Raw genomic sequence first — 21,099 nt, 5'->3', positions numbered from 1 at the left:
CGAAGCATGAGAGCGGTGTGGAAAGAGTCTATAAATGTAAGGTTATGGTTAAGGTATAAGAAAGCCTTGAAGCGAATAAAAAGGGAAGCACATAGAAAGCAGCACAAAACAGTTTGGTCATCAACATCAAAAGTTTAAAAAGATTAAAAAGGCTGTCACTCTTTGAAGTAAAACAAAGCTGATTATGGTTGCAAGTCTTTAAACAGACTCCACTGAATGGATCTGGGTTATGTCATTGCAGTTGCATTTGTATTCTGGTGGAAAAAACAGGAAACTAGAAAGATCATGCAACTACTAAAAACTACTTTGAAAACAGTTGCTAAACTCCCAGACACACACAGGCCTAAAGACTAGTTGGTGACTGTCTGACAACCTCAGTTGCAGGGCAAAAAGGTATATTCCCTGAGTGATTGACAAGTCTGCGTATTTTCACTGGGTGAAATTAGTTGCCAAGAGTTGATGGCTGCACCAAAAACCTCCTTGCAATTGCAGTGGTTACAAGAAAGTGAAGAGTGCAACACAGTTAAAGTTAAAGTTTAGCCTTTTGAGAGCTGTTGTTTGCAGCTTCAAATTGGTGAGTGGTCCCCATTTTCACTTTACATAGTTTTTCAAGTTTCAGTTAGTTAGCAAGTATTTGCAGACAAGTCGATATCTTCCTTGCAAAATACAATTTGCTTTCAAACAAAATAATCAATAGGTTTTTGGTGGCGCACCCTCACCTAGAGACAGCCAGCAACCTCCACAATCCATTTGTCAACCAGTCAGGGAATACACATATTTCCTAAGCAGGAAGATTCTCTAAGCCGGCCTGATTGGAGCCTTAGCAACATTAGCGTATTAGCCAAAGCAACATGTGACCTAAAAAGATTACACATAAAAGGTCTTAATGGTAGAATTTTATAAATTGATAGGACGTGTTGTTATGTGTCTTCTTTCAGCTGCTCCCTTTAGTGTCCACGCAGCGAATAGTCTGCCTCTATCTGGTCCTATCTCTATCATCTGCTTCTGTCACACTAACATTCTGCATTGTAATCTTTTACTACTGTCACCTTCCTCTTTTCCTTCTGCCTGGCAGTACCTCTACTACTACATGTTTTCCACCTGTCTACCTCTCATTAATACACATGGAGTTGGTCTTACTTCTACTGATATTTATTCTTCTGTCCAGAGCATGCCTCCACCTTTACAGGCTCTCTTCCACCTGCTCCCCACTCTCACCACAGATCATAATGCTGTCTGAAAACGTCATAGTTGATGGAGACGCCTTCCTGACCTTATCTGTCAACCTGTCCATCACCATCACAAACAAGTAGAGGTTCAGGTAATCCCACCCTGACTTTGAACCCATCTGTCAAGCCTACCACACGTCTCAGCACCATCTCACTGTCATTCCTCTCCTGGCTTCCTCATGCAGTTCTTTTCTTGGTTCTCTATCATATCAACGTTGTCTGGCATTCTCTATACTTATCCACTGACCCTCTCAAAAAAAAAACATCACAGCATGAAGCCATACTGATCAGCACCTCTTCTCTCAACATGGCTTCAGCAACTTTGCCTAACTTCCAAGGTGCAACACATCAGTCTTATTCCACTTGTTCTTGAAAATCAGCACCAGAACACTTCTGCCACTTTGATATGGCATTAACTAATCTGGTTAAAAAGTCCACTGGCCTCTCTCCTAGACCTTCACAGGTATGCATCCTCTTACAGTTTTTGCTCGTTGCTTGAACACTATAAACCCATGCTTAGACTAAAGTAACACAACTTGAAGCTTTTGTTACCATACCCCAAACACATGTACCCATACCTTAAACAAAAGTGCTGCTTTGCACTCTGGTTGCAATTATGCAACACACTTACTCCTTTATGCAACACACATGGTCCTGCATACTACACTCTATTTCATACATAAGACACTTCGTTCAAAAATGAAATTTCAGGGTGCCATTTGGAAAACACATGTATCCAAAATACAAAACACATCGGGTAATTGCAACCACTCAAATATACACCTGAAGGCACTTACTTGCAAAACTGAACACCAATTAGCCAACCACAAAAAGCCCTCAGTTTAGCCAATTCAAGAACTTTGCAAGCATGGATGGAGGGAGAGCAAGAGGAAGAGGAGGAGGAGGTCAAAGAGGCCATGCACGGACCCATATTTCTGATGATATAAGAGCAACTTTGGTGGACCATGTCATCAACCACGGCCTGACTATGAGGGAAGCTGGGCAGAGAGTCCACCCACATCTAAGCCGCTTCACAGTGGCATCTGTAATAAGAAAATTCCGACTAGAAAACAGGTCTGTCTTCATCTCACTGCCTTCTACTCTACTCAGATGGTTTTCATAGTACTGTTCTACAGTTACCATATCAAGTGTACAGGGTATTGCAGGGTGCTAATGCTCCTTTTGCAGCCAAAGTGGTAGTTTCTGTGAAACATACCATGATTACTTATATTGAAGTACAGTGTTGTACAGTGGATGATACAGTATATACAGTGAAGTACTGTAAGAAAAATAAGCAAACCGATGACAATATGTGGTTGTATTTCTCTAGAATGACTCGAAGACCTTCTGGGGGAGGACGCCAACGCCTGTTCACACAACGGCAGGAACTTGCTGTTGTGGACCTAGTGAGGGCAGACAATGCCATCCGTCTCCACCAGCTACGACGGAAAATACTTGCAGACAGGCGAGTGTTCAGCAACATAGACCATGTGAGCATCACCACCATCAGACGCATCTTGGGTAAACACAGCATCACCATGAAGCAGCTCTACAGAGTCCCATTCGAGAGGAACAGTGACAGGGTCAAAGGACTTCGAGCTGAATATGTACGGGTACGTGTAACTGTCCCTTACATTTACAATAGAGTATTGGTGAAGTCCAGTAGCAGCTGAATATGTACCATATCAGTACCACATGGATCCATTCTGAGAGCTACACAGGTACCTGTGTGATGGGGTGAGGGTGCTGTATGTGTAGCACTGTAGTACAGTGATATGTTCCCCTTTTTTTCAGAGAATCTTGGCCATGGATGGAGCTGCACAGCCTCATGAATACATTTTCATTGATGAAGCTGGATTCGACCTGAGCAAAACAAGACGACGGGGTCGTAATGTAATTGGCCAAAGGGCAATTGTGCACGTCCCAGGGCAGCGCGGGGGAAACATCACATTATGTGCCGCCATATGCCTTCGAGGGCTTCTGCACCATCATGCAATGCTAGGTCCATACAATAGCCAACACATACTCACATTTCTAGATGCTCTCCATGATATAGTTGTACAGAACAGACCAGATCAGCCCAGGTTTGTGGTGATATGGGATAATGTCAGTTTCCATCGGGCTGCTCTGGTCCAGGCCTGGTTCTCCAACCAAAGTCAACTTGAAGTGGTATGCTTGCCCCCTTACTCACCATTTTTAAACCCTATAGAGGAATTTTTTTCGGCTTGGAGATAGCGTGTATATGACCGCCAACTACATGCCTGCATGCCTCTTCTGCAGGCAATGGAACAGGCCTGCGGCGACATTCAGGTGACAGCAATCCATGGATGGTTTCGACATGCAAGAGGATATTTTCCCCGGTGCCCAGCGGGAGAAGACATTGCTTGCGATGTTGATGAGGTCCTGTGGCCAGACCCCAACAGACGGCGGGATCCATGAGCCCACGTATGCACAATTGTCATGATTTTTTGTTTACAGTATAGTGTTTTTTCTATTACTGTATTATGGGGGTTTTTTTGTTTTGGTTTTTTTTGCTTTATCTGAATTCATGGTACTGCAATGTACAATATTGAGTAGGTCTATTTGCTTTTTTGGTTGTTTGCAAATGTGTCTCCTGAAAATATGCCTTCTGAATGAACAATGGAAATCAAAGACTGCAGTGCTTTATATAAAGTAGACTAGTGTGTTCCTCCTGCTCTGTAAGTGTTTGCATATGATGCAAGTATGTGTCATTTTGTCAACAGAGTTACATTTTGACAAAGGAATGTTAGGTTTTGATAGCAGAGTTTAGGTTTTGAGAGTAGAGTTTCAATTTGGTGCAGATGTGAATGGTATATTTCCCAGTGTTGTGTCATGTTTACTTGTGTTTAGGGTTTTGGCACAATGAGCAAAGTTTTGCAAAATGTGTTCAGGCAACGGGCAAAAACTGTAATAGCTGCCCTGACTTCTGTCATACTTCCTGATTCACTAACTTTCCTCCGTTTGTCCTCCGTTTCTCTCTCGTTTTCCATATCCATCATCTCTTTAAAGTACTCCTTCCAGTATAGTCTCTTCACATATTAGTGCATTTCTACATCTCTGTCCTTAACCACTGTAACCTGCAGCACATGCTTTCCAGCTCCATCTCTCTGCCTAGCCAATCAATACGAATCCTTTTAGCCTTCCTTAATGTCCAGCCTCACATAAAACTCATTATAAACCTTTTCCTTTGCCACCTCTATCTTTATTGTATGCCTATCCCCCCCCCCCCCCCCCCCCCAGTGCTCTTGTCTACTTTCTTCATCTCCATTGCTATCCCATTTTTTCCTTGCCACTTTTTTATTTTGAATATTTTCCTGTACTTTCTTATTCCACCATCAAATCTCCTTGTCTTTTTTTCTCCATTGAGAGGATAGTCCAAACACCTTGGCAGTTTACTTCACCACTTCAGCTGAACTTTCCCAGTCATCTGGTAACTCTTACTCTTACTCTTACTCTTCCACCAACACCTCCTCATCATCCCTGTTCCCTTCACCTACATCCCCATTGAAGTCTACTCTAATCACCACCCTCATCCCCTGGGGACGCTTGATACCACCTCATTCCAACTTACTCCAGAATTCCTCGTTCTCTTCTAACTGACATCCAACCTGTAGGGTGCAACATCCAGCATCACCCTTTGATTTCTAGCTTGAAACTAATGATCCTATCTGGCATTCTTCAGCGCCGCACTATTCACATATTCACATATTCACATTCTTCTGGATTACCGCTGCTGCACTTCGCTTCCTTTCTACACCGCTGCATAACAGCCTCTGGCCTTGCTTCCCTTCCACCTGGTCTCCTGCACAGGCAATATATCTATGCTCCTTCTCCCTATAGATCAGGTTCACTAGTCATAGTCCAAAGATTTAAAATCCCCACTCTCATCGCCAAAGTCGCTGTCTTCAAACATACATACGCCTAGTTCTTCTTCCTGCATTGCTGTCCATAGTTATGGTCATATACTATTATAATGATCATGTTATAGTGTGTTTGTGTGTGTGATTTAACATCTACTTTATACTATGACTGAACAATGGCAGTATATATTTTAACTTGCTCATCATAGCCCATTTCTTGTGCAGTTTTGTTTTAAACTCTTGCCCTTTGGCAGAATGCTGGTCGGTTGCACAGATATAAAAATCAAAATGTTTACAAATGTATAAAAAACAAACAATACTGTAAAGTACAAACAGGGTTCTTCTGGGAGAAACTGTGTGTATTATTTGAGCTATTCAGTGGGCTATAAAAACTTCCCTTGCTTAACTCAATTAAAATACACAAATGTGCAGCAGTTTTATGAAAGGTGTCTACTTTTGTCATTATTTGCATATGCAGCATGATATGAGGAAGAATTGTTCATGAAAATAAATATATGCTGAGATATTAATGGTCATAACATCTTTATTTCAACATACTTTATGAACATTTCTCTACATATCGTGCTGCATATGCAAATAATGATAAAAGTAGACACCTTTCATCAAACTGCAGCACATTTGCATATTTTTTTCCCTTTTACACAATAAGAACGGACAAAAGCTTTTCCGATAACTCTTGCTGTAAGCACGTGTTTTAATCTTCAGGCGTCTTCTGTCGCATCCTCCACTGACTTCAGCTGAAACCCAGGACCCCAGTAATAGCTGGTCAGTTGTACATCAAGCAAAAGCTGTGAAGTGGAAAACTTTCCTGTGCATGTGCACCAAGTCAGTTAGGCAGTAGCAGTAGTTGTTATACAGAAACAATTTCAATTTACCTTGTAACATCTACATGTAATGTTTTAGCAAAATTTCCATAAATTTCAGTAGCTGTGACCCACACCCCCTTTATTATATCTGAGAGTAAAGGTAGTAATCTTAATGATAGATATCTCAAAATCAGACAGATCAACACTATTTAGATTTTATCTACTACTAAAAATTCCCCAACGCAGCACTCAGAGTGAAACAAAGGACAGGGAGGCGAATCGGGCTTTAGATTTGCACCAGTCTCGAGAAGTCAGCTATCTGGTTCGATCGTCTCCCGCTGCGACCGTCTAACCCTCCGGTCAGCAGAGCAAAAAGCAATTTGTCACTCTCACTGATCTGATGGAAGATGGATGATGGTGGCAAGAGAGCAGTAATGCGAGTGTGTCTGTAAGTAAGAGTGTGTGACTTCGAGTCTCTCACACTGTCTCTCTCGGTCATCTTCACGCACATTGTCTCCAATTTATGCGTGTCAAACGTCTGTCTCTCTGCACGTGTGTACGTACAGCAGGTGTGCTACCAGCAGTATCATAAAACCAATCAATCTTATATCATATCTAGTTGGCTAAAACAAAATACATGCTCTTTCCATATATATTCATGAAAGGCCATTTTTTTCGCTGCAGACACAGTCATTTACTTTGTTAGCTTCATGATTTATCGTCCCACCGCAGCTGAAGGTTGGGGATGGGAGAGAGTGCGGTACAAACCGCTGAGTAGGTGTATCCTCTCGAAGCAGCGATGAGCCTCTCGGCGCTTCGCAAACACAAACGCACGCCATCAGAGCAGCTTCCCCCCATCAATTCAGTGTTATTATAATCTCCCTCATTCTTACAGCTAATTCAGCCTTAATATAATGTCTTCTGACTGATCACACGTACCGAAAGTGGTTGTGTTTGCCTGTGTGTTTATTGCAGTGTTGGAAGTCCCAGCGATCACTGTCACAGGTGTTAAGGTGTGGATCAGGTGGCGAGTTTTAAGTTAATGCTTATGCTCAGTCAATGCAAATCGACCTGATCCAGATACAGTGCCCATGTTTTATCCCCCTGCACAAGATGTCATGTGGCGCTTAAAGGTCTCAATTACACTGACTCTTATCACACACGTGGCCACAAATCACATGCCTAAGCAGGAAACGCACATGCAGTGATTTCATGCAAGCTGGAATCCACAAACCCTGCATCATTCAATGGAAAAATATAATGTAGGCTTCTTTCATCTTGTTAAAATTACACTTATTAACACAATAATAATAATTTTTATTATATTGCGTACCATAATAAAATGCCAGAAATAAAAGTGTTTCATCAAAGCTCAAAAATTCAAGTGTCTCATTGTAAAAACATGGCATGAAGGGTCTTAAAAAAACATTTCTAAAAAGTAAAAAAGAAAAAATGAGATTTGTGCATTGATGTCAAAGTAACCCAGACTTGGAGATTAACTGATGGGAAAAACAGTGGGAGGTTGAGAACATGGTGAAACCCAAGAGTCTTCAGTTATTTTATTCGAATAACTAACATCACACCCTGTTCCCAACAAATGTCACAGTTAATCTCATGGCGAATCTGTGAAAGTGTATCATTCAGTAAAAAACTTTTTACATTTTAAGACAGTGGCAGAGAACTTTGAGTAGGGGATTTTGAAAAGAACAGCCCAGGTGTTCTTTGGTTTTATTATTTGAAAATAATTTTTACCGCAGTATTCTCTCAAGAGAAATTCTTAGAGGGATTCTCAGAAATATTTTCTAATGTAAAAGAAAAGAAAAGTTACAGTTATTCTTTCAGAGAACAAAATGCCTTCAGGAACCAGGAAACTCTGATTCTCAAACGAAGGCTTTGAAGCAGAACTGGAAGCAAACCTTGCCCCCTTATATAAAACCAAATGCAGCCTCCAAATGTTGGATGATCAGTGGTCTCGCTTCATATAGTAATTGGATTAATGTATGTAAAGTATGCAAGGTTTGACCTTCTTTCTGAAAAAAAGAAGCTCTCTTTTTGTCTCATTTGTAACAATCCAAAGAAAATCCAGTGAATTTCCTGTAGCCTACTACAGCTGGTCTGTGTTGATCTCTTGTGAAAACTCTATCCGGGACTCAGACACAGGCAGCTTTGGACACTAGTTGAGTTCCTGTTATACTTCATTGAAGTTCGCTTGAAGTCTGCTGCCTGGGGCACACATGTAGTTAATGTGTTGCAATGTTCATTGCAAATGGTCCATGCAATAGCAACAACCTGACTGTAAGCTGACGTTTGGAAAGACTAAATTTTCTGTCATTCTGAACCAAGCAGAATGAAGTAGATCCTTGCGGATTCATGGACATAAAAACTACAACACCCATCTAACATGACGAGTCCCCTGCTTTAAAAGTTTACCTTAGCCAGCCACTAGATAGGCAACTAAAATACACTTCAACAACATCATCTGGTTAGTGTGGTCTCCATTATGAAGCATGTGTTTTTACCATTATCATGTTGATGTTTTCAACATAGACAACTGTTTGCCATTGGAGACATTTATTGTTGGTTTGACTGAATCATTATCCTATGACTGGATGACTCATCAAGTAGAATGTTCAGAAGATCGATGTTTCCACGTGCCGTCTCTAACTCATCATTGCTGGTCTGTCATTTTCTGCCACCTGCCCATTAGCAGTTTAATCAGCCTCTGGCTTTGTCATAAACACAGGCTCCTCTGGTTTGCTGTGAATTCCATCTGTTAGCAGCGTTTTGTGATAAAAAAAAAATTTTACACTGAAAAAATTGTTATTTTATTTAGAAAACCTGATACTACCCCCCAGTCCATGTCTGTTGGGTTCTTTCCGCATCACGGGACAAAAGAGAAGCACTGGTGACATCTCCATCTTCAGTGTCCTGTTTAGAGAACAGCTAGCCATGAATTGCCTTCATCTTCTGTTCATTATCATCGATAACGCTTCCCTGCCCATTTGACTCACACGCACCCACTTTCACTGATCATCTCTGCCACCCCATTGCACATAGCCCTTCCCCCATAAAAGACATACATGCACTCACATATTCACACAATCACACTATTTACTCCCCCCGATCCACCCCGCCACATTTTTTCAACCAGATACTTTCTCCAACTGCTTCTTTTCCCCCGCCCGCCTTCCATCATTCATCACCACACTCTCATTTTCGCTTCCTTTTTAACTCATGTACTCACCTCTTCTTCATAGCAGCTCACCCCTGCACCCCACATACCATCCCCACCCCCTCATCAACACCCAGCACCAGCACTTTTATCAAAGTCAATCTGACTACACCAGCAAGATTTGCACTGCTCGGGTTTCCTTGGAAGCAATGCCACAGAAATCAAAAGCTGTCCTCTCTGAAATCCATCCAAAAGCACTGCTGTGATTGCTGGTTGTCAGCTTATGCAGATTTCATATCCAATCAAATCAAAGCACAGGTCATATTCTCTCAAGATGTCCTGTAGTGCCCACACAGCATCTGAAGGTCATCGTTCATTATTGCATAGCTGAGGTTATAGCTGACACTCTCCAAGTCTCTAATGTATAAGTGACTATGGCTCTGCTGCATTAAAAAGATTGCATTTTAGGGGAATGGAAACTGTTGAAAAATTGCATTCTGTGAGGTTTCTGCAGAATGAAGTATGGTGTCCTGAAAAATGGGCCACTGTCAGCAAACAGACTAGATAGTTGTGTTGTCATAAGACATGATGGATGAGCGCCCTGAAACATTTTATCTTGACAAAATTGCTGTACTACCACCAGTATTATAACATATCTAAAAGCATGAATCAAGACTAGAGTTAAGTCCTTGCCTGAAGTGCACAATGATCGATATCACGCAGTATTTACTGGAAGCATTAACATCGCCTTACAGGGTGGAATATTAAATGAATTCATCAGAGCTCCAGCGCGCCTTCCATTTGATCATATATATATACTATAACTCCCCACTGAAGGCCGATCATTTCAATATACTGAAATGGGTACACTTATCCATGCATATTTCTCTGCACCCAAGACAGCAAAACAACACATACACAAACACACGTCTAGCATAAGCGTGACAACTGCTAGTTAACGAGGAGTTAGCAGGTGGTAATCCCCCTGTGGAGCTGATGCACAGAAAAAAGTACATCACTCAGGCTTTACACACATACACCCTCATGCACCAGCGCTTGCTTATTGAGACTCCTGGATGCCCACTGGGGGACAGAGCGTGCAAGCCCCCGTTAAAGTCAAGCTGTCACTACCCCCACTGCCCTCCCCCCGATCACTGCCCATTTTTGCCAGCTCTTCAGTTTATCAGTGCGCTCTTCCGCTCTTTCCTTCCACCTCTTGCCCACGCACTCTCCAATATACTCCGAAAAAACAGTCTCTCACTCATGCATGCAAACAGATTTCGGAAAACGCGTGCCCACACACTTGGCATAGCTTCCGTGCAGGCCTTGTAGGCTTCAGCATGCACAGTCTTTGAGCTATATTAGCCTCCCCGTATGTTTTCCCTGTAGTACATAGAAGCATCTTTAATCTATACAGAATAAGAACACAAGGTACCAGCATGGAGCGGACAAGGGTTTCTCTTGGGCCTCGTCTTTGGTCTTCTATTTGCTTCTGTTGGATTTTCAGATTTTCTGTGAACATTCTCTTTGGTTTATTTTTCCCCATCTACAGCTTTGTGTTTCAAGGTTGTATTTATGCACAGCAGCTTCAGCATTTTCCCCTTGGTAATTTGTACAGGACATTTAGCACAGGAACAATTAGTGCTGAAGTTAAGCAGAGTAGATGAATGCCTCAAATGATAGCACAGGGCTAAAACGACATATCTGCTGGCTCAATCTGAACTCTATTTTAGCTCTATGATCACATTACACCAGCATTTACTTACTCCAAAATTGAGCTTTTCTGAATACAAAATCTGAAGAATTTTGTATTTGGGTGACAAAATATTGTTGTTGAAACATTCATAGTGACGTTTTTCCATAACAAAGTCTACAATAAAGATGGCATTCTGAAATTAAGCTAGCATAACCTGTATTAATAGTACACTAAAAGTGCTGTAAATCTAACAACAACTGTGCAGTAGTGACTGCGGGGTTACAAATATAGGGGACTTTCTTTCACTGTCACTCTGCTGAGCAACTTCAACAAACTTCTTTTAAGCCTCAGTCACACATGCCTAGAGAGCAGTTATCAACCATCTGGAAAGTGGTCCTAAAGAAAACATGTGCATTCCCAGACCGGTTGCAAGTGGTTTCTGTTGGTTGCTGGGAATTACTAGCATGAAATTGGCATAAGATAAGATGACCGTTATTAGTCCCACAGGTGGGAAATTTGTTTTGTTACAGCAAAAGTGCAAAGTTATGTAGCAGAAATTAGAAAACACTGGAATGCAATAAAATACAATAGAATAAAATAAAATACTATATACAATAGAATAAAATAGAATAGAATAATATATACAATAGAATAAAATATAAATACAAATACTATATACAACTGAGTAGGAAAATACAAAAATACAACTTCGTCAGAAGAAGAATTGCACAAGAATTGCACATATAGCAGTCTTATTGCACATGTGTGGGTTTGTGTGTTTGATCAGCTGCAAAAGTCTTTGTTGTAGAGTCTGACAGCAGTGGGGAGGAAAGACCTGTGAAATCTCTCCGTCCCACACCATGGGTGCCGCAGTCTCCCACTGAAGGAGCTGCTCAGTGCTGTCAGAGTCTCATGCATGGGGTGGGAGATGTTGTCCAACAGGGATGACAGCTTAGCCACCATTCTCCTGTCACTCACCACCTCCACTGGGTCCAGAGGGCATCCCAGAACAGAGCTGGCCCTTCGGATCAGTCTGTTCAGTCTCTTCCTGTCCCCAGCAGAGATGCTGCCGCCCCAGCAGACCACACCATAGAAGATGGCCGAGGCCACCACAGAGTCATAGAAGGTCTTCAGGAGTGGGCCCTCCACTCCAAACGACCTGAGTCTCCACAGCAGGTACAGCCTGCTCTGCCCTTTCCTGTAGAGGGCGTCTGAGTTATGAGTCCAGTCCAGTTTGTTGTTCAGATGAACACCGAGGTACCTGTAGCTGTCCACAGCCTCGATGTCCATACCTTGGATGTTCAGTGGTTGCAGTGGAGGATGCTTGTGCCTGCGGAAGTCTACCACCAGCTCCTTGGTTTTACTGGCGTTGATCTGGAGGTAGTTTAGCTGGCACCAGTCCACAAAGTCTTGAGTCAGTCCTCTGTACTCCTTGTCGTCCCCATCAGTGATGAGGCCGACTATTGCAGAGTCACCAGAGAACTTCTGCAGGAAGCACTGGGTGGAGTTGTGGGAGAAGTCTGCAGTGTAGATGGTGAAGAGGAACGGAGCCAGAACCGTTCCCTGTGGGGCCCCCGTACTGCAGACGACCCTGTCCGACACACAGCCTTGAGTCCTCACATACTGTGGTCGGTCGGTGAGGTAGTCCAAAATCCAGGTAGTGAGGTGATGGTCCACTCCAGAGTTCTCCAGCTTGTCCTTCAGAACTGAGGGAAGAATAGTGTTGAAGGCACTGGAGAAATCAAAGAACATGATTCTCACAGTGCTTCCAGCGGTCTCCAGGTGAGCGAGGGAACGATGTAGGAGGTGAATGACGGCATCATCCGCTCCAATGCCAGGCTGGTAGGCAAACTGAAGTGGGTCCAGTGATGAGCTCACAAGGCGCCGAAGCTGAGCCAGGACCAACCGCTCCATGGTCTTCATCAGGTGGGATGTCATAGCCACCGGCCTGTAGCTGTTGAGGTCCTTGGGGCGTGATGTCTTTGGCACTGGTACAACACAGGAGGTTTTCCAGAGCTGTGGGACTCTACCCAGCCTCAGGCTCAGGTTGAAGAGGTGCTCCATCACCGCACACAGTTGGTCCGCGCAGGACCTGATGACCCTTGAGCTGATGCCATCTGGGCCCGCTGCCTTCTTGCCATTAATCCTCCTCAGTTCCCTCCTAACCTGGGTGGTTGAGAGAGACAGGCTGGAGCCTTGTGTTGATTGTGTATTGGATGCTGTTTTTGGGGGTGGGGAGGAGTGAGCAGGGTGAATAGAGGAGGTGTGAAGTGTCTGAGGTGTCAGAGGTGGGACAGCAACAGTGGGGGTGGGTAAGTCTGCAGTCGATGTTGGAGACTGCCTCATTGCTGAATCAAATCTGTTGAAGAAATGATTCAGTTCATTTGCCCACCTCACATCCCTCCCAGGCAGAGAGTTCTGATGTTTGTGGCCTGAGATGGTTCTGAGGCCTCTCCAGACTTCACCAATGTTATTTTGCTGAAGCTGGTTCTCCATCTTCTGCCTGTAGCTGTCCTTCCCATTCCTTATCAGTTCCCTCAGCTCTCTCTGCACCCTTTTCAACTCCTTTTTGTCTTTGGATTTGAAGGCCCTCCTCTTCTGCTTGAGGACAGCTTTAATTTCTGGGGTAATCCAAGGTTTGTTGTTGGAGAAACACCGTACAGTCCTGGTGTTATCCACACAGAAATTAATATAGTCAGTAATGCATGTAGTAAGGCTGTTGATGTCCTCTCCGTGGTCATCACAAATCACCTCCCACACAGTCGACTCAAAACAATCCTTAAGAGCCTCCTCGCTCTCCTCCGACCATCTCTGTACTGTGCGGGTGGCTGGTGGCTCCCTGTGCACTAAGGGCTCATACACAGGGACAAGGTGCACCAGGTTGTGATCAGATCTGCCCAGAGGAGGGAGAGGTGATGAACTGTATACCTCTATGTAGCTACACCAAAAAACTCCATGTAATTGCTGTAGACAGCAATTGCAAACCCGAAAAAGAGATGCACAAACGGAAAACAGACACCGTTCTCATTTTAAATTTTATTTGAAAATAGCGTGCCTTGGAGTTGTTTGATGACTTAGCCTATCTGTATCCCTCCCCAAGAGCAGCTCAAATAGAAGCAGTTTGGAATCCAGGAAGTGCTCTAGTATCTACTTAATTATTTATTCCTTCAAGAAAGTACTTTGTTAGAATAACAATTGCATCACTTTTGCATCACTGCGCAACACTGCTTGAGGTGCACAGTTGCATGATTACCATTTGACAATGAAAATAATAATTTACAGTCCGACAGGCAAATCTCTATCCTAATGAGGAGGCTACACAGAAGAGCTTTCTTTTACTATTTAAATATTAACGCAAAGGTCAAAACACAAGCCCAAAGAACACTTTACAGTAGAAATAGATACTGGTATTTTTTTTTTTTTTTTTTTAAAGAGGAAAAAAAGGAGAGGGTGATGGTGAAAATGGATAATACACTACCAAAAGTCTGACTGTTCATCACTGTGTTGGTTGATTTCATCTATTTTTCTCTGCCTTTCATTCTGCAGCATTCAGGAGATTGCGTTTCTAACCAAGCATATTTTAGAAAGCATCTACTATCTTTTCTCAGGGAGTGTAAACAAGGATGGTTTATGGTCTATAACACAGTCAACAACTATGTCATCTATCATTTTATGCAGCCTATAAGTGGATGGAAAATGGTTCTGTAGGCTGCAGCATTTCAATTTAATATCACATATGTTGCTGTTCCAAATTATGTAGCAATGATGAGTCATGATCAGTTTTTTGTTCTATGCTTTTTTCAGCCAAATGACCATGGGGGAGTCCTTTATTTGGCTCTAAATAGGTAATGCAGGGAACAGAACCATGACTCAGTGTGCTGAGATTCAGCAGGGTTACCTGGGCTGTAAAAGCACTTGCTTGGATTAGTGTGTGTGTCATCTATGGTAAGAGGTAATGCTAATGTAAACGCTTTGAGATTTTATTCAGTAGATAAAACCTTTAGCCCTACTTGAAATATCCATGTAGGTTTTAAGATTTTGTCTTAAGCCTTTTTTTCTATTGCTTGCCGTTATTGAGAGTCATTGAGGTACAAAATTGAGTTTACTGCCCAACCATCATAAAAAATGAATGTAATTAACACAAATTCATTTTATGGAGCGAGACCAGTGCCTGTAATCTTTAAATTGGCCTCAGGTGAAAACGTTCCACTGGATTGTGGATACGTGTATTCCCAGACATATATATATTTTATGTATGTACTCCAGGACGAATTTGTGTGGAGAGGGAGATATTAAGGAAAGATCAAGTGCCAGCATTTCATCTTTCTGTTATTCTGCAGGAGATGTTCATGTCTATAGCTCAAGGCAATTAACCCTGCAGTGTGTAAATGGATTTACATAGGTGTCGTGAGATTTCTTTCCTCCAGGCAGGCGTGAAGAAATTCTTTTTTCCCAGCCTATTTCTCATTATTATTCCAGTTGCTTCTGCCTGTTATCTGGGGCTCTGCTGGTCTCAGAGGGAGTTTCTAAAGAGCAGTGATGACTGGGGGGAAAGGATTTTCCCACTTATGGATGAGCCCTAACTATGTAAATTAGTACATATAGTGTAATTGTTGCTTAATGAGCCTCAGTTCAGCAGATAATAGCAACAATAGCTGATTAGCATAAAAATACATTTCTTTCTCTTCATCACTGTTTTAACTGATAATTAGAAGCCCTCTGCAATAGTTGGTTTTCACAATAGTTTTCACATCAAGTTGATGATGGACCTCGAAGCTCCCAGTTTATGGCCTAAACTAAACTTTGAACCAGTCAGTTGAAACCATTGATTGTTCTACTTGGACACAAGCAAAAAGGACTGCAGCAATTCAGTTTTCATATTTTTCTATATACATTTTCTAGGTTTTCTGTAGTAACAATAGCGAAAACAGTGGTTGGAGAACAAAAAAATAGGAATTGGAGAGTGGTCCATAGGGACACTCTAGGTCATAGGATCAGGATCGATTCTGTAATTGTATCAACTAATCTGCGGTCTTTCCCAGGTGAAGAGAGGAACAAAGATGAGTTGGATCGGGTGATGGGAGAAAATGGTGGACAGGCCTGGCACATCCACATGGATAGTGAAGGTGCACTGGGAATGTAAGGCAGGGGCCCCCTGTGCTCAAAGTCTTTAGTTCTGTCAGAGCCCCAACAGGACTCCAAGGGAGTTTGGGGACATTGAATTTGAATGGACCATGTTGCCTAACTCCACTGTTATGTGAAGCTGTGGCCACAAGGTGGTTGGTGTTTGTCATTTCAGTAATCCCGAACCAGATGTCGCATATCAGAGGTACATTCTCCAGCTAGCCGAATATCCACTAAATGATGTTTTCATGTGTTAAATCTGTCCTGTGATGGGAATCCAACCACTTTCACACATTCATTCAATCCATCGAGGAATCTTACATCTCATTCATGAGTGGTAACACTCATGTCATTCATGTCTCATGACATTACAAACTACAAAGGCATACAAGCAGGAAATAGTTTCTTCACGAAGGACTGAAGACTGAGACAGAAATCTAAACATAATCTGTAATAGCTACAGGTCCTTGTCCTTGTACATCTTTGCCTTATTATACCACCCATCATATTGACTAATAACATCCAGAAACAAACTATTGCTATTAAAAGGTTTCACTTCTAAATATCTGAAATGTGCATATTGATGAAGACTTAACTCAGAGGAAGTAACTTGTTGTTACAAATGGCTCTTTTTTTGAATGAATCTCTCCAAGAAGCAGGAACTTCAAGGCCAGTGATATTTCGAAAATAAAGTGTAGGCAGTCTAGATTTCTTCTTTCATAAACACTTCTGGTAAAAGGATGAATTTATTCCTTTTTTGTATCATCAGAATACCTCGCTTTTATAAATGTAGCAAAGGTTAAGCACACTGGACATATTCTGATCCAAAGCAACTCGTGCAATTATGTTGGCAATGTGAGGAGCCTTGATTCTGGGAAAAGATACAAAAGATTTATTTAGAAAGCAGCAGCATAGCATCAAATCCCTCAAGGTTAATTCAGCTAAAAGTTGATTCACAATTTTCCCTATTCATTTCATTTTATGCTCTTCTTTTCAGTGAAAGCTGAATGAAATAAAGCTATTTAAAGTTCATGATCTACATTTTGGTAAAAGGCCACCGTACATCTGTCTGGCAGATAATTGTTGTCACTTTGGTAAACTTGAAACTCACATACACCATTATGTTTAACCAATCAAACAGACAGGAGTAAGAGAGGTAGTTTTGGTACATTTTTGTAACTTTGACATAGTTTGTGTTGTATTAGCAAAATGAACCAAATCCCAACACCATGCCTTGGTGAACAACAGCAGAGAGAGCGGTCAGTTTTCAAATAGTTGTTTGGTTGAACTGTGTTGCATTTATGAAGCCAGGGTAGTAACTGTGATGATAAGCTTGCAATGGCACATGCATGCTGATGTTTAGCATAGTCAGTATGTAAAAGACTGCTGCAGTCATGTCAAACATCAGTTTTGGACTCCACATTTTGCAGCCTAAGAGTTAGTTAGCATTACGGTCATTTCCAGGTTGTTTGTTTGTTTGGTAGGATTTTAGGGGGAAATATTTCAAACTGAGTTACTGTTTATTGCTGACAGGGTTGGTTGTGTGCTTGGTTCAGTGCAACACACAGATACATACTCCTGCTAATTACTAGTATATGAGACTAATAGGTTCCAGTGCTCCAGTCATTAAAACTGGAACATAGAGTTCTTGGACAAATGAATCCACGCCATAATATTCACCAGACAGTTTCATTAAAAGTGCTCTAAAAGGCACCAACAGCACAGACACAGTTAATAGGTTTAGTGGCCTGTGAGTGTCACAAATGTTTTCACCAAATTTCATTAATGAACCCTTTCAGTAATTTTGAAAAATATGCTCCTAAAATCCTGTCAAAACTGTGAAAATGTTGTTTTGACACTAAATTTGGCACCAGCCCATTTGGTAAGCTGTAGACATCTGCCTTTGACTTCTGAGCATACTTACTGCACTGTAACCTTTCACTTTTGAATTAAACATAAATGTAAAGGTACATCTTGTTTACAGCTGGCTAACCATTCTTAGCTGAGGAAAACATCCATGAAAATCTGCTTCTTGGTGCATTACTACCATCGCTGAATACCCTGAGTAAAATTTTAGCTGACATAAAGATGCCACTTTTTGTCTTGTTCATTGTTAAGTGGAGATGAGTTGCATTTCCAGATGGGGACTTTTATTTTTTATGGTTCACAAATAATGTTCAGAGTAAGGATTCAGCAGTATTTCTTCAGTCTGCCTAGTATCTCACTTATCACACAAGAATGTAGACTCATTACATCTCAATGCATCACAAAGCAACACTGGATCTTTGAACCTTGGCTTCCTATTTCAAAATATTTTGAATGCTGGATCCAGGATGTTCCCTGTACTTAAGATATATTGTCCTCAACTCATTTGTGATTATGTGCGTGGGTGTTTATTTTTATATATATGTAAGTATATCCTTGTGTCTGTGTCGCTGAATGACCCAACGTGGCATCTGCACAAATCTGATTAAACATATTCTACAATAGAAAAAAGAACCAATGAGATCTTTGGCATTATCAGGAGAGAGTGTCAACACTGAGATTCAGAACAAAAGAGGCTGTGCAGTGACTGACGGTTTTGTTAAACCCCCCAACCCGAACATGTTATCCTGGAATAAAGGTCACACTGGAACATTTTCTTTACTCTCGTCTTTTATTATACATTCTGAGACCTTATTTACACAGTTCTTATGGCGCAACATGACTTATTCCTTTTTATTATTATTTATGCTTCTGTCCTCCACACTTTGAATAGTTTTAAACAGCATAATACTCCAAGTTTGTCAGAGTTTGCAGCTTTTTTCTTTTCCCATATACACCAACTATGAAATGAGAAAGACTCCTGTGAATGTGATTTGTACTGTAAACAGAGATTTTTCATCAAGTCTGTTTATGCTTTTGTGTTTTCTATCTTTTAAAGACCACAGAAAAACTGCCCAAACAATATATGACTTATTCTTTAAAGGTAATGTTTTTCTACTGTCCTTAAAGCTTGATGGTAAATAATTTACAGTACAATTTATATTCTTACAATCTTGCTATTAAATAGTCAAACACAGTTTGAAGATCACAATCTGCAAAATGACAAAAAAGCCAAAAAGATGATGTTCAAAAGACAGAAAGCATGACCTCCAATAACACCACGAAGTGGGATTTATTTAATGTATATTTATTTATTTATTATGTCTCGACTGCCTTTCAATGTCAATAAACCAGGAAAGAAGCTGGGTATGTAAACGACGTTTATACTTTTTCTCACTGTAAAATGATATTTTTATAGATTCATTACAATCCGCTGAAACTATTAATTTTATATTTGGAAAATTCTGTTGTGTAAATAGATTTGCCAAAAATCCATCCAATGCATACAGTATCAGCATTTTTGCAATATAGATTCCCCCCTTCGTGCATTTTTTTAAATCAAATGTTGCATTTCTATGAATGGACTTCTTTGTGACAGTCCAAAAAAACAGTATTATTCGGTTTTATATTGGTTAAAAGATTTTGGTCACTCTGTCCTCAGTCTTTGGTCCCCACCCCCCTCTTTACCATTCCCTCCCTTCACCCGTCGATACACTGTCTCTCCTATCAAAACGTCAAAGGAGGATTACCCTCAGCAGCTTAAACCCTGGACCTGACATGAACCCTGATATTATGGTGAGGCACACCATGGCAATATTTCCCAGGGCGGGTCTAGTGGAGTTGACATTAATTTACTCTGTGTGTGTGTGTGTGTGTGTGTGTGTGTGTGTGTGTGTGTGTGTGTGTGTGTGTGTGTGTGTGTGTGTGTGCAAGACAAGGGAGAGAGAGCAAGAGCATGAGAAGTGGAGTTCAGAGGTTAAATATCTAACATGGCTTCTGGTATTGATTTTTCTGCAAGTGGTGCTGATATTTAAGTTTCTGATTCTTAACTGAATAGTCCCTCAATGATGAATGTACAAAGCAGTAATTCTTTTCTTTTCTTTTTACAGTGAAAACGGGTTGAGCTCCAAGCATCTGTGTGGGCACCCCACAGCTCTCTATAGCCCACAAATATACAGTAAAGACTCCACAATAACAGGGTCACAGTAAAGAACACTGTTTTGGTGTTCATAGATAAATTTGCTCTTTATAATGATTATATAGTAGAGATTATTTTTATAACTAACTAATTTAAATACATCAAAGACTTCAAATGGCCACTTGGTCACTTTGCCTGACAACTGGGAGCTAATCCGAGTCACCTGCGTGAGTGAAATTCTACCAATTTAATAGTCTGTTTTAATTTGCATGAGCATTAAATGCCACGAAATAGCATCTCTGACCTAACAAGAACCATATCCCAGCTTTAAAAAACCAGGACTTCTTGATCCAACACAAGTTTCAAAGAAGTGCTTTCACAACCAAAAACGGACCGTTTTTGTCGACATACGAGAACAAACAGATCACATTCTGTGACTATTTCAAGAATTGTCATGAGACCAAGCAGTCATGGGATGTCATACAGTTTATTGAGAAACATCAACCGTGAATATTTTCCTGGTTGACAGAACAGATTATCCAATTAGGAGATTATTATGTGACATATTGACATGTTTTTATAAATAAAATAGCAGTTACAGGGCAGCACAATTAAGAAATAAGAATAGTATGTATGAATGGATTGCCAGTATGGAGGGTGTTGTATTGCTGGTGGCTCCACCTATGCCTGCATAAGACATCCTAAATACCAGCCCCTGATGTTACTACTGAGATTTTCATATTCGCAATGTACTCCCCTCATAAAAGAGAAGCAACTATGAGGAAGCATGTCAGCTTTTAATGTTTTAAAATGCACATTGAACATTCTTTATGTTCTTGGTAGCCCCTCCTGGGGGAGGTGTACCTACTGCACTCAGTCATTAAACTTTGGCTCCACAGCATGCATCTGTATTATTGCTCTATACATACTAGATGTAAGTGTGCATGTAGCACTTCATGCACATACGATGTGCCTATGTGCAGCAACTGCTAAAACTTTAAATGTACCAAAGCCGTCCTATTCACTCAGAATGTCTCATTATCTGTGTATTTTAAATGAGCAGGCTGGTGAATTCTTTATGTATTTTAATAAGGAGTGCATGCATACAGCACAGCTACCTGCGAGTAGATGGATTGGAGGCCTCTCAAGTCTTTTGCAAAGGTGAAA

At 41.2% G+C, this 21,099-nt stretch overlaps 1 protein-coding gene across 1 annotated transcript; it reads left to right on the top strand.

Annotated features, from left to right (window-relative positions):
- Nucleotides 1–1,710: 1,710 nt before the first annotated feature.
- Nucleotides 1,711–3,538, top strand: LOC147305338 (uncharacterized). The gene is made up of 3 exons (XM_086278484.1): nt 1,711–2,303; nt 2,560–2,842; nt 3,024–3,538. The coding sequence occupies exons 1-3, from the start codon at nt 2,098–2,100 to the stop codon at nt 3,462–3,464; spliced, it is 930 nt and encodes a 309-aa protein (XP_086134610.1). The 5' UTR covers nt 1,711–2,097; the 3' UTR covers nt 3,465–3,538.
- Nucleotides 3,539–21,099: the final 17,561 nt, after the last annotated feature.

This window comes from Aulonocara sp. 'chitande type north' Nkhata Bay, linkage group LG20 (assembly GCF_057382095.1).
Source record: "Aulonocara sp. 'chitande type north' Nkhata Bay isolate Kocher_YH1m ecotype deep benthic linkage group LG20, A_spYH_male_GT1.1, whole genome shotgun sequence".
Classification (NCBI taxonomy): domain Eukaryota; kingdom Metazoa; phylum Chordata; class Actinopteri; order Cichliformes; family Cichlidae; genus Aulonocara; species Aulonocara sp. 'chitande type north' Nkhata Bay.
Note: the sequence above shows the minus strand (reverse complement) of the source record. Positions and strands in the feature narration are given on the sequence as shown.

Coding starts and splice junctions, on each gene's coding strand:
- LOC147305338 (XM_086278484.1), top strand. CDS start 2,098: ATGGATGGAGGGAGAGCAAGAGGAAGAGGAGGAGGAGGTCAAAGAGGC. Junction 2,304..2,559: donor AAATTCCGACTAGAAAACAG/GTCTGTCTTCAT, acceptor GTATTTCTCTAG/AATGACTCGAAGACCTTCTG. Junction 2,843..3,023: donor TTCGAGCTGAATATGTACGG/GTACGTGTAACT, acceptor CCTTTTTTTCAG/AGAATCTTGGCCATGGATGG.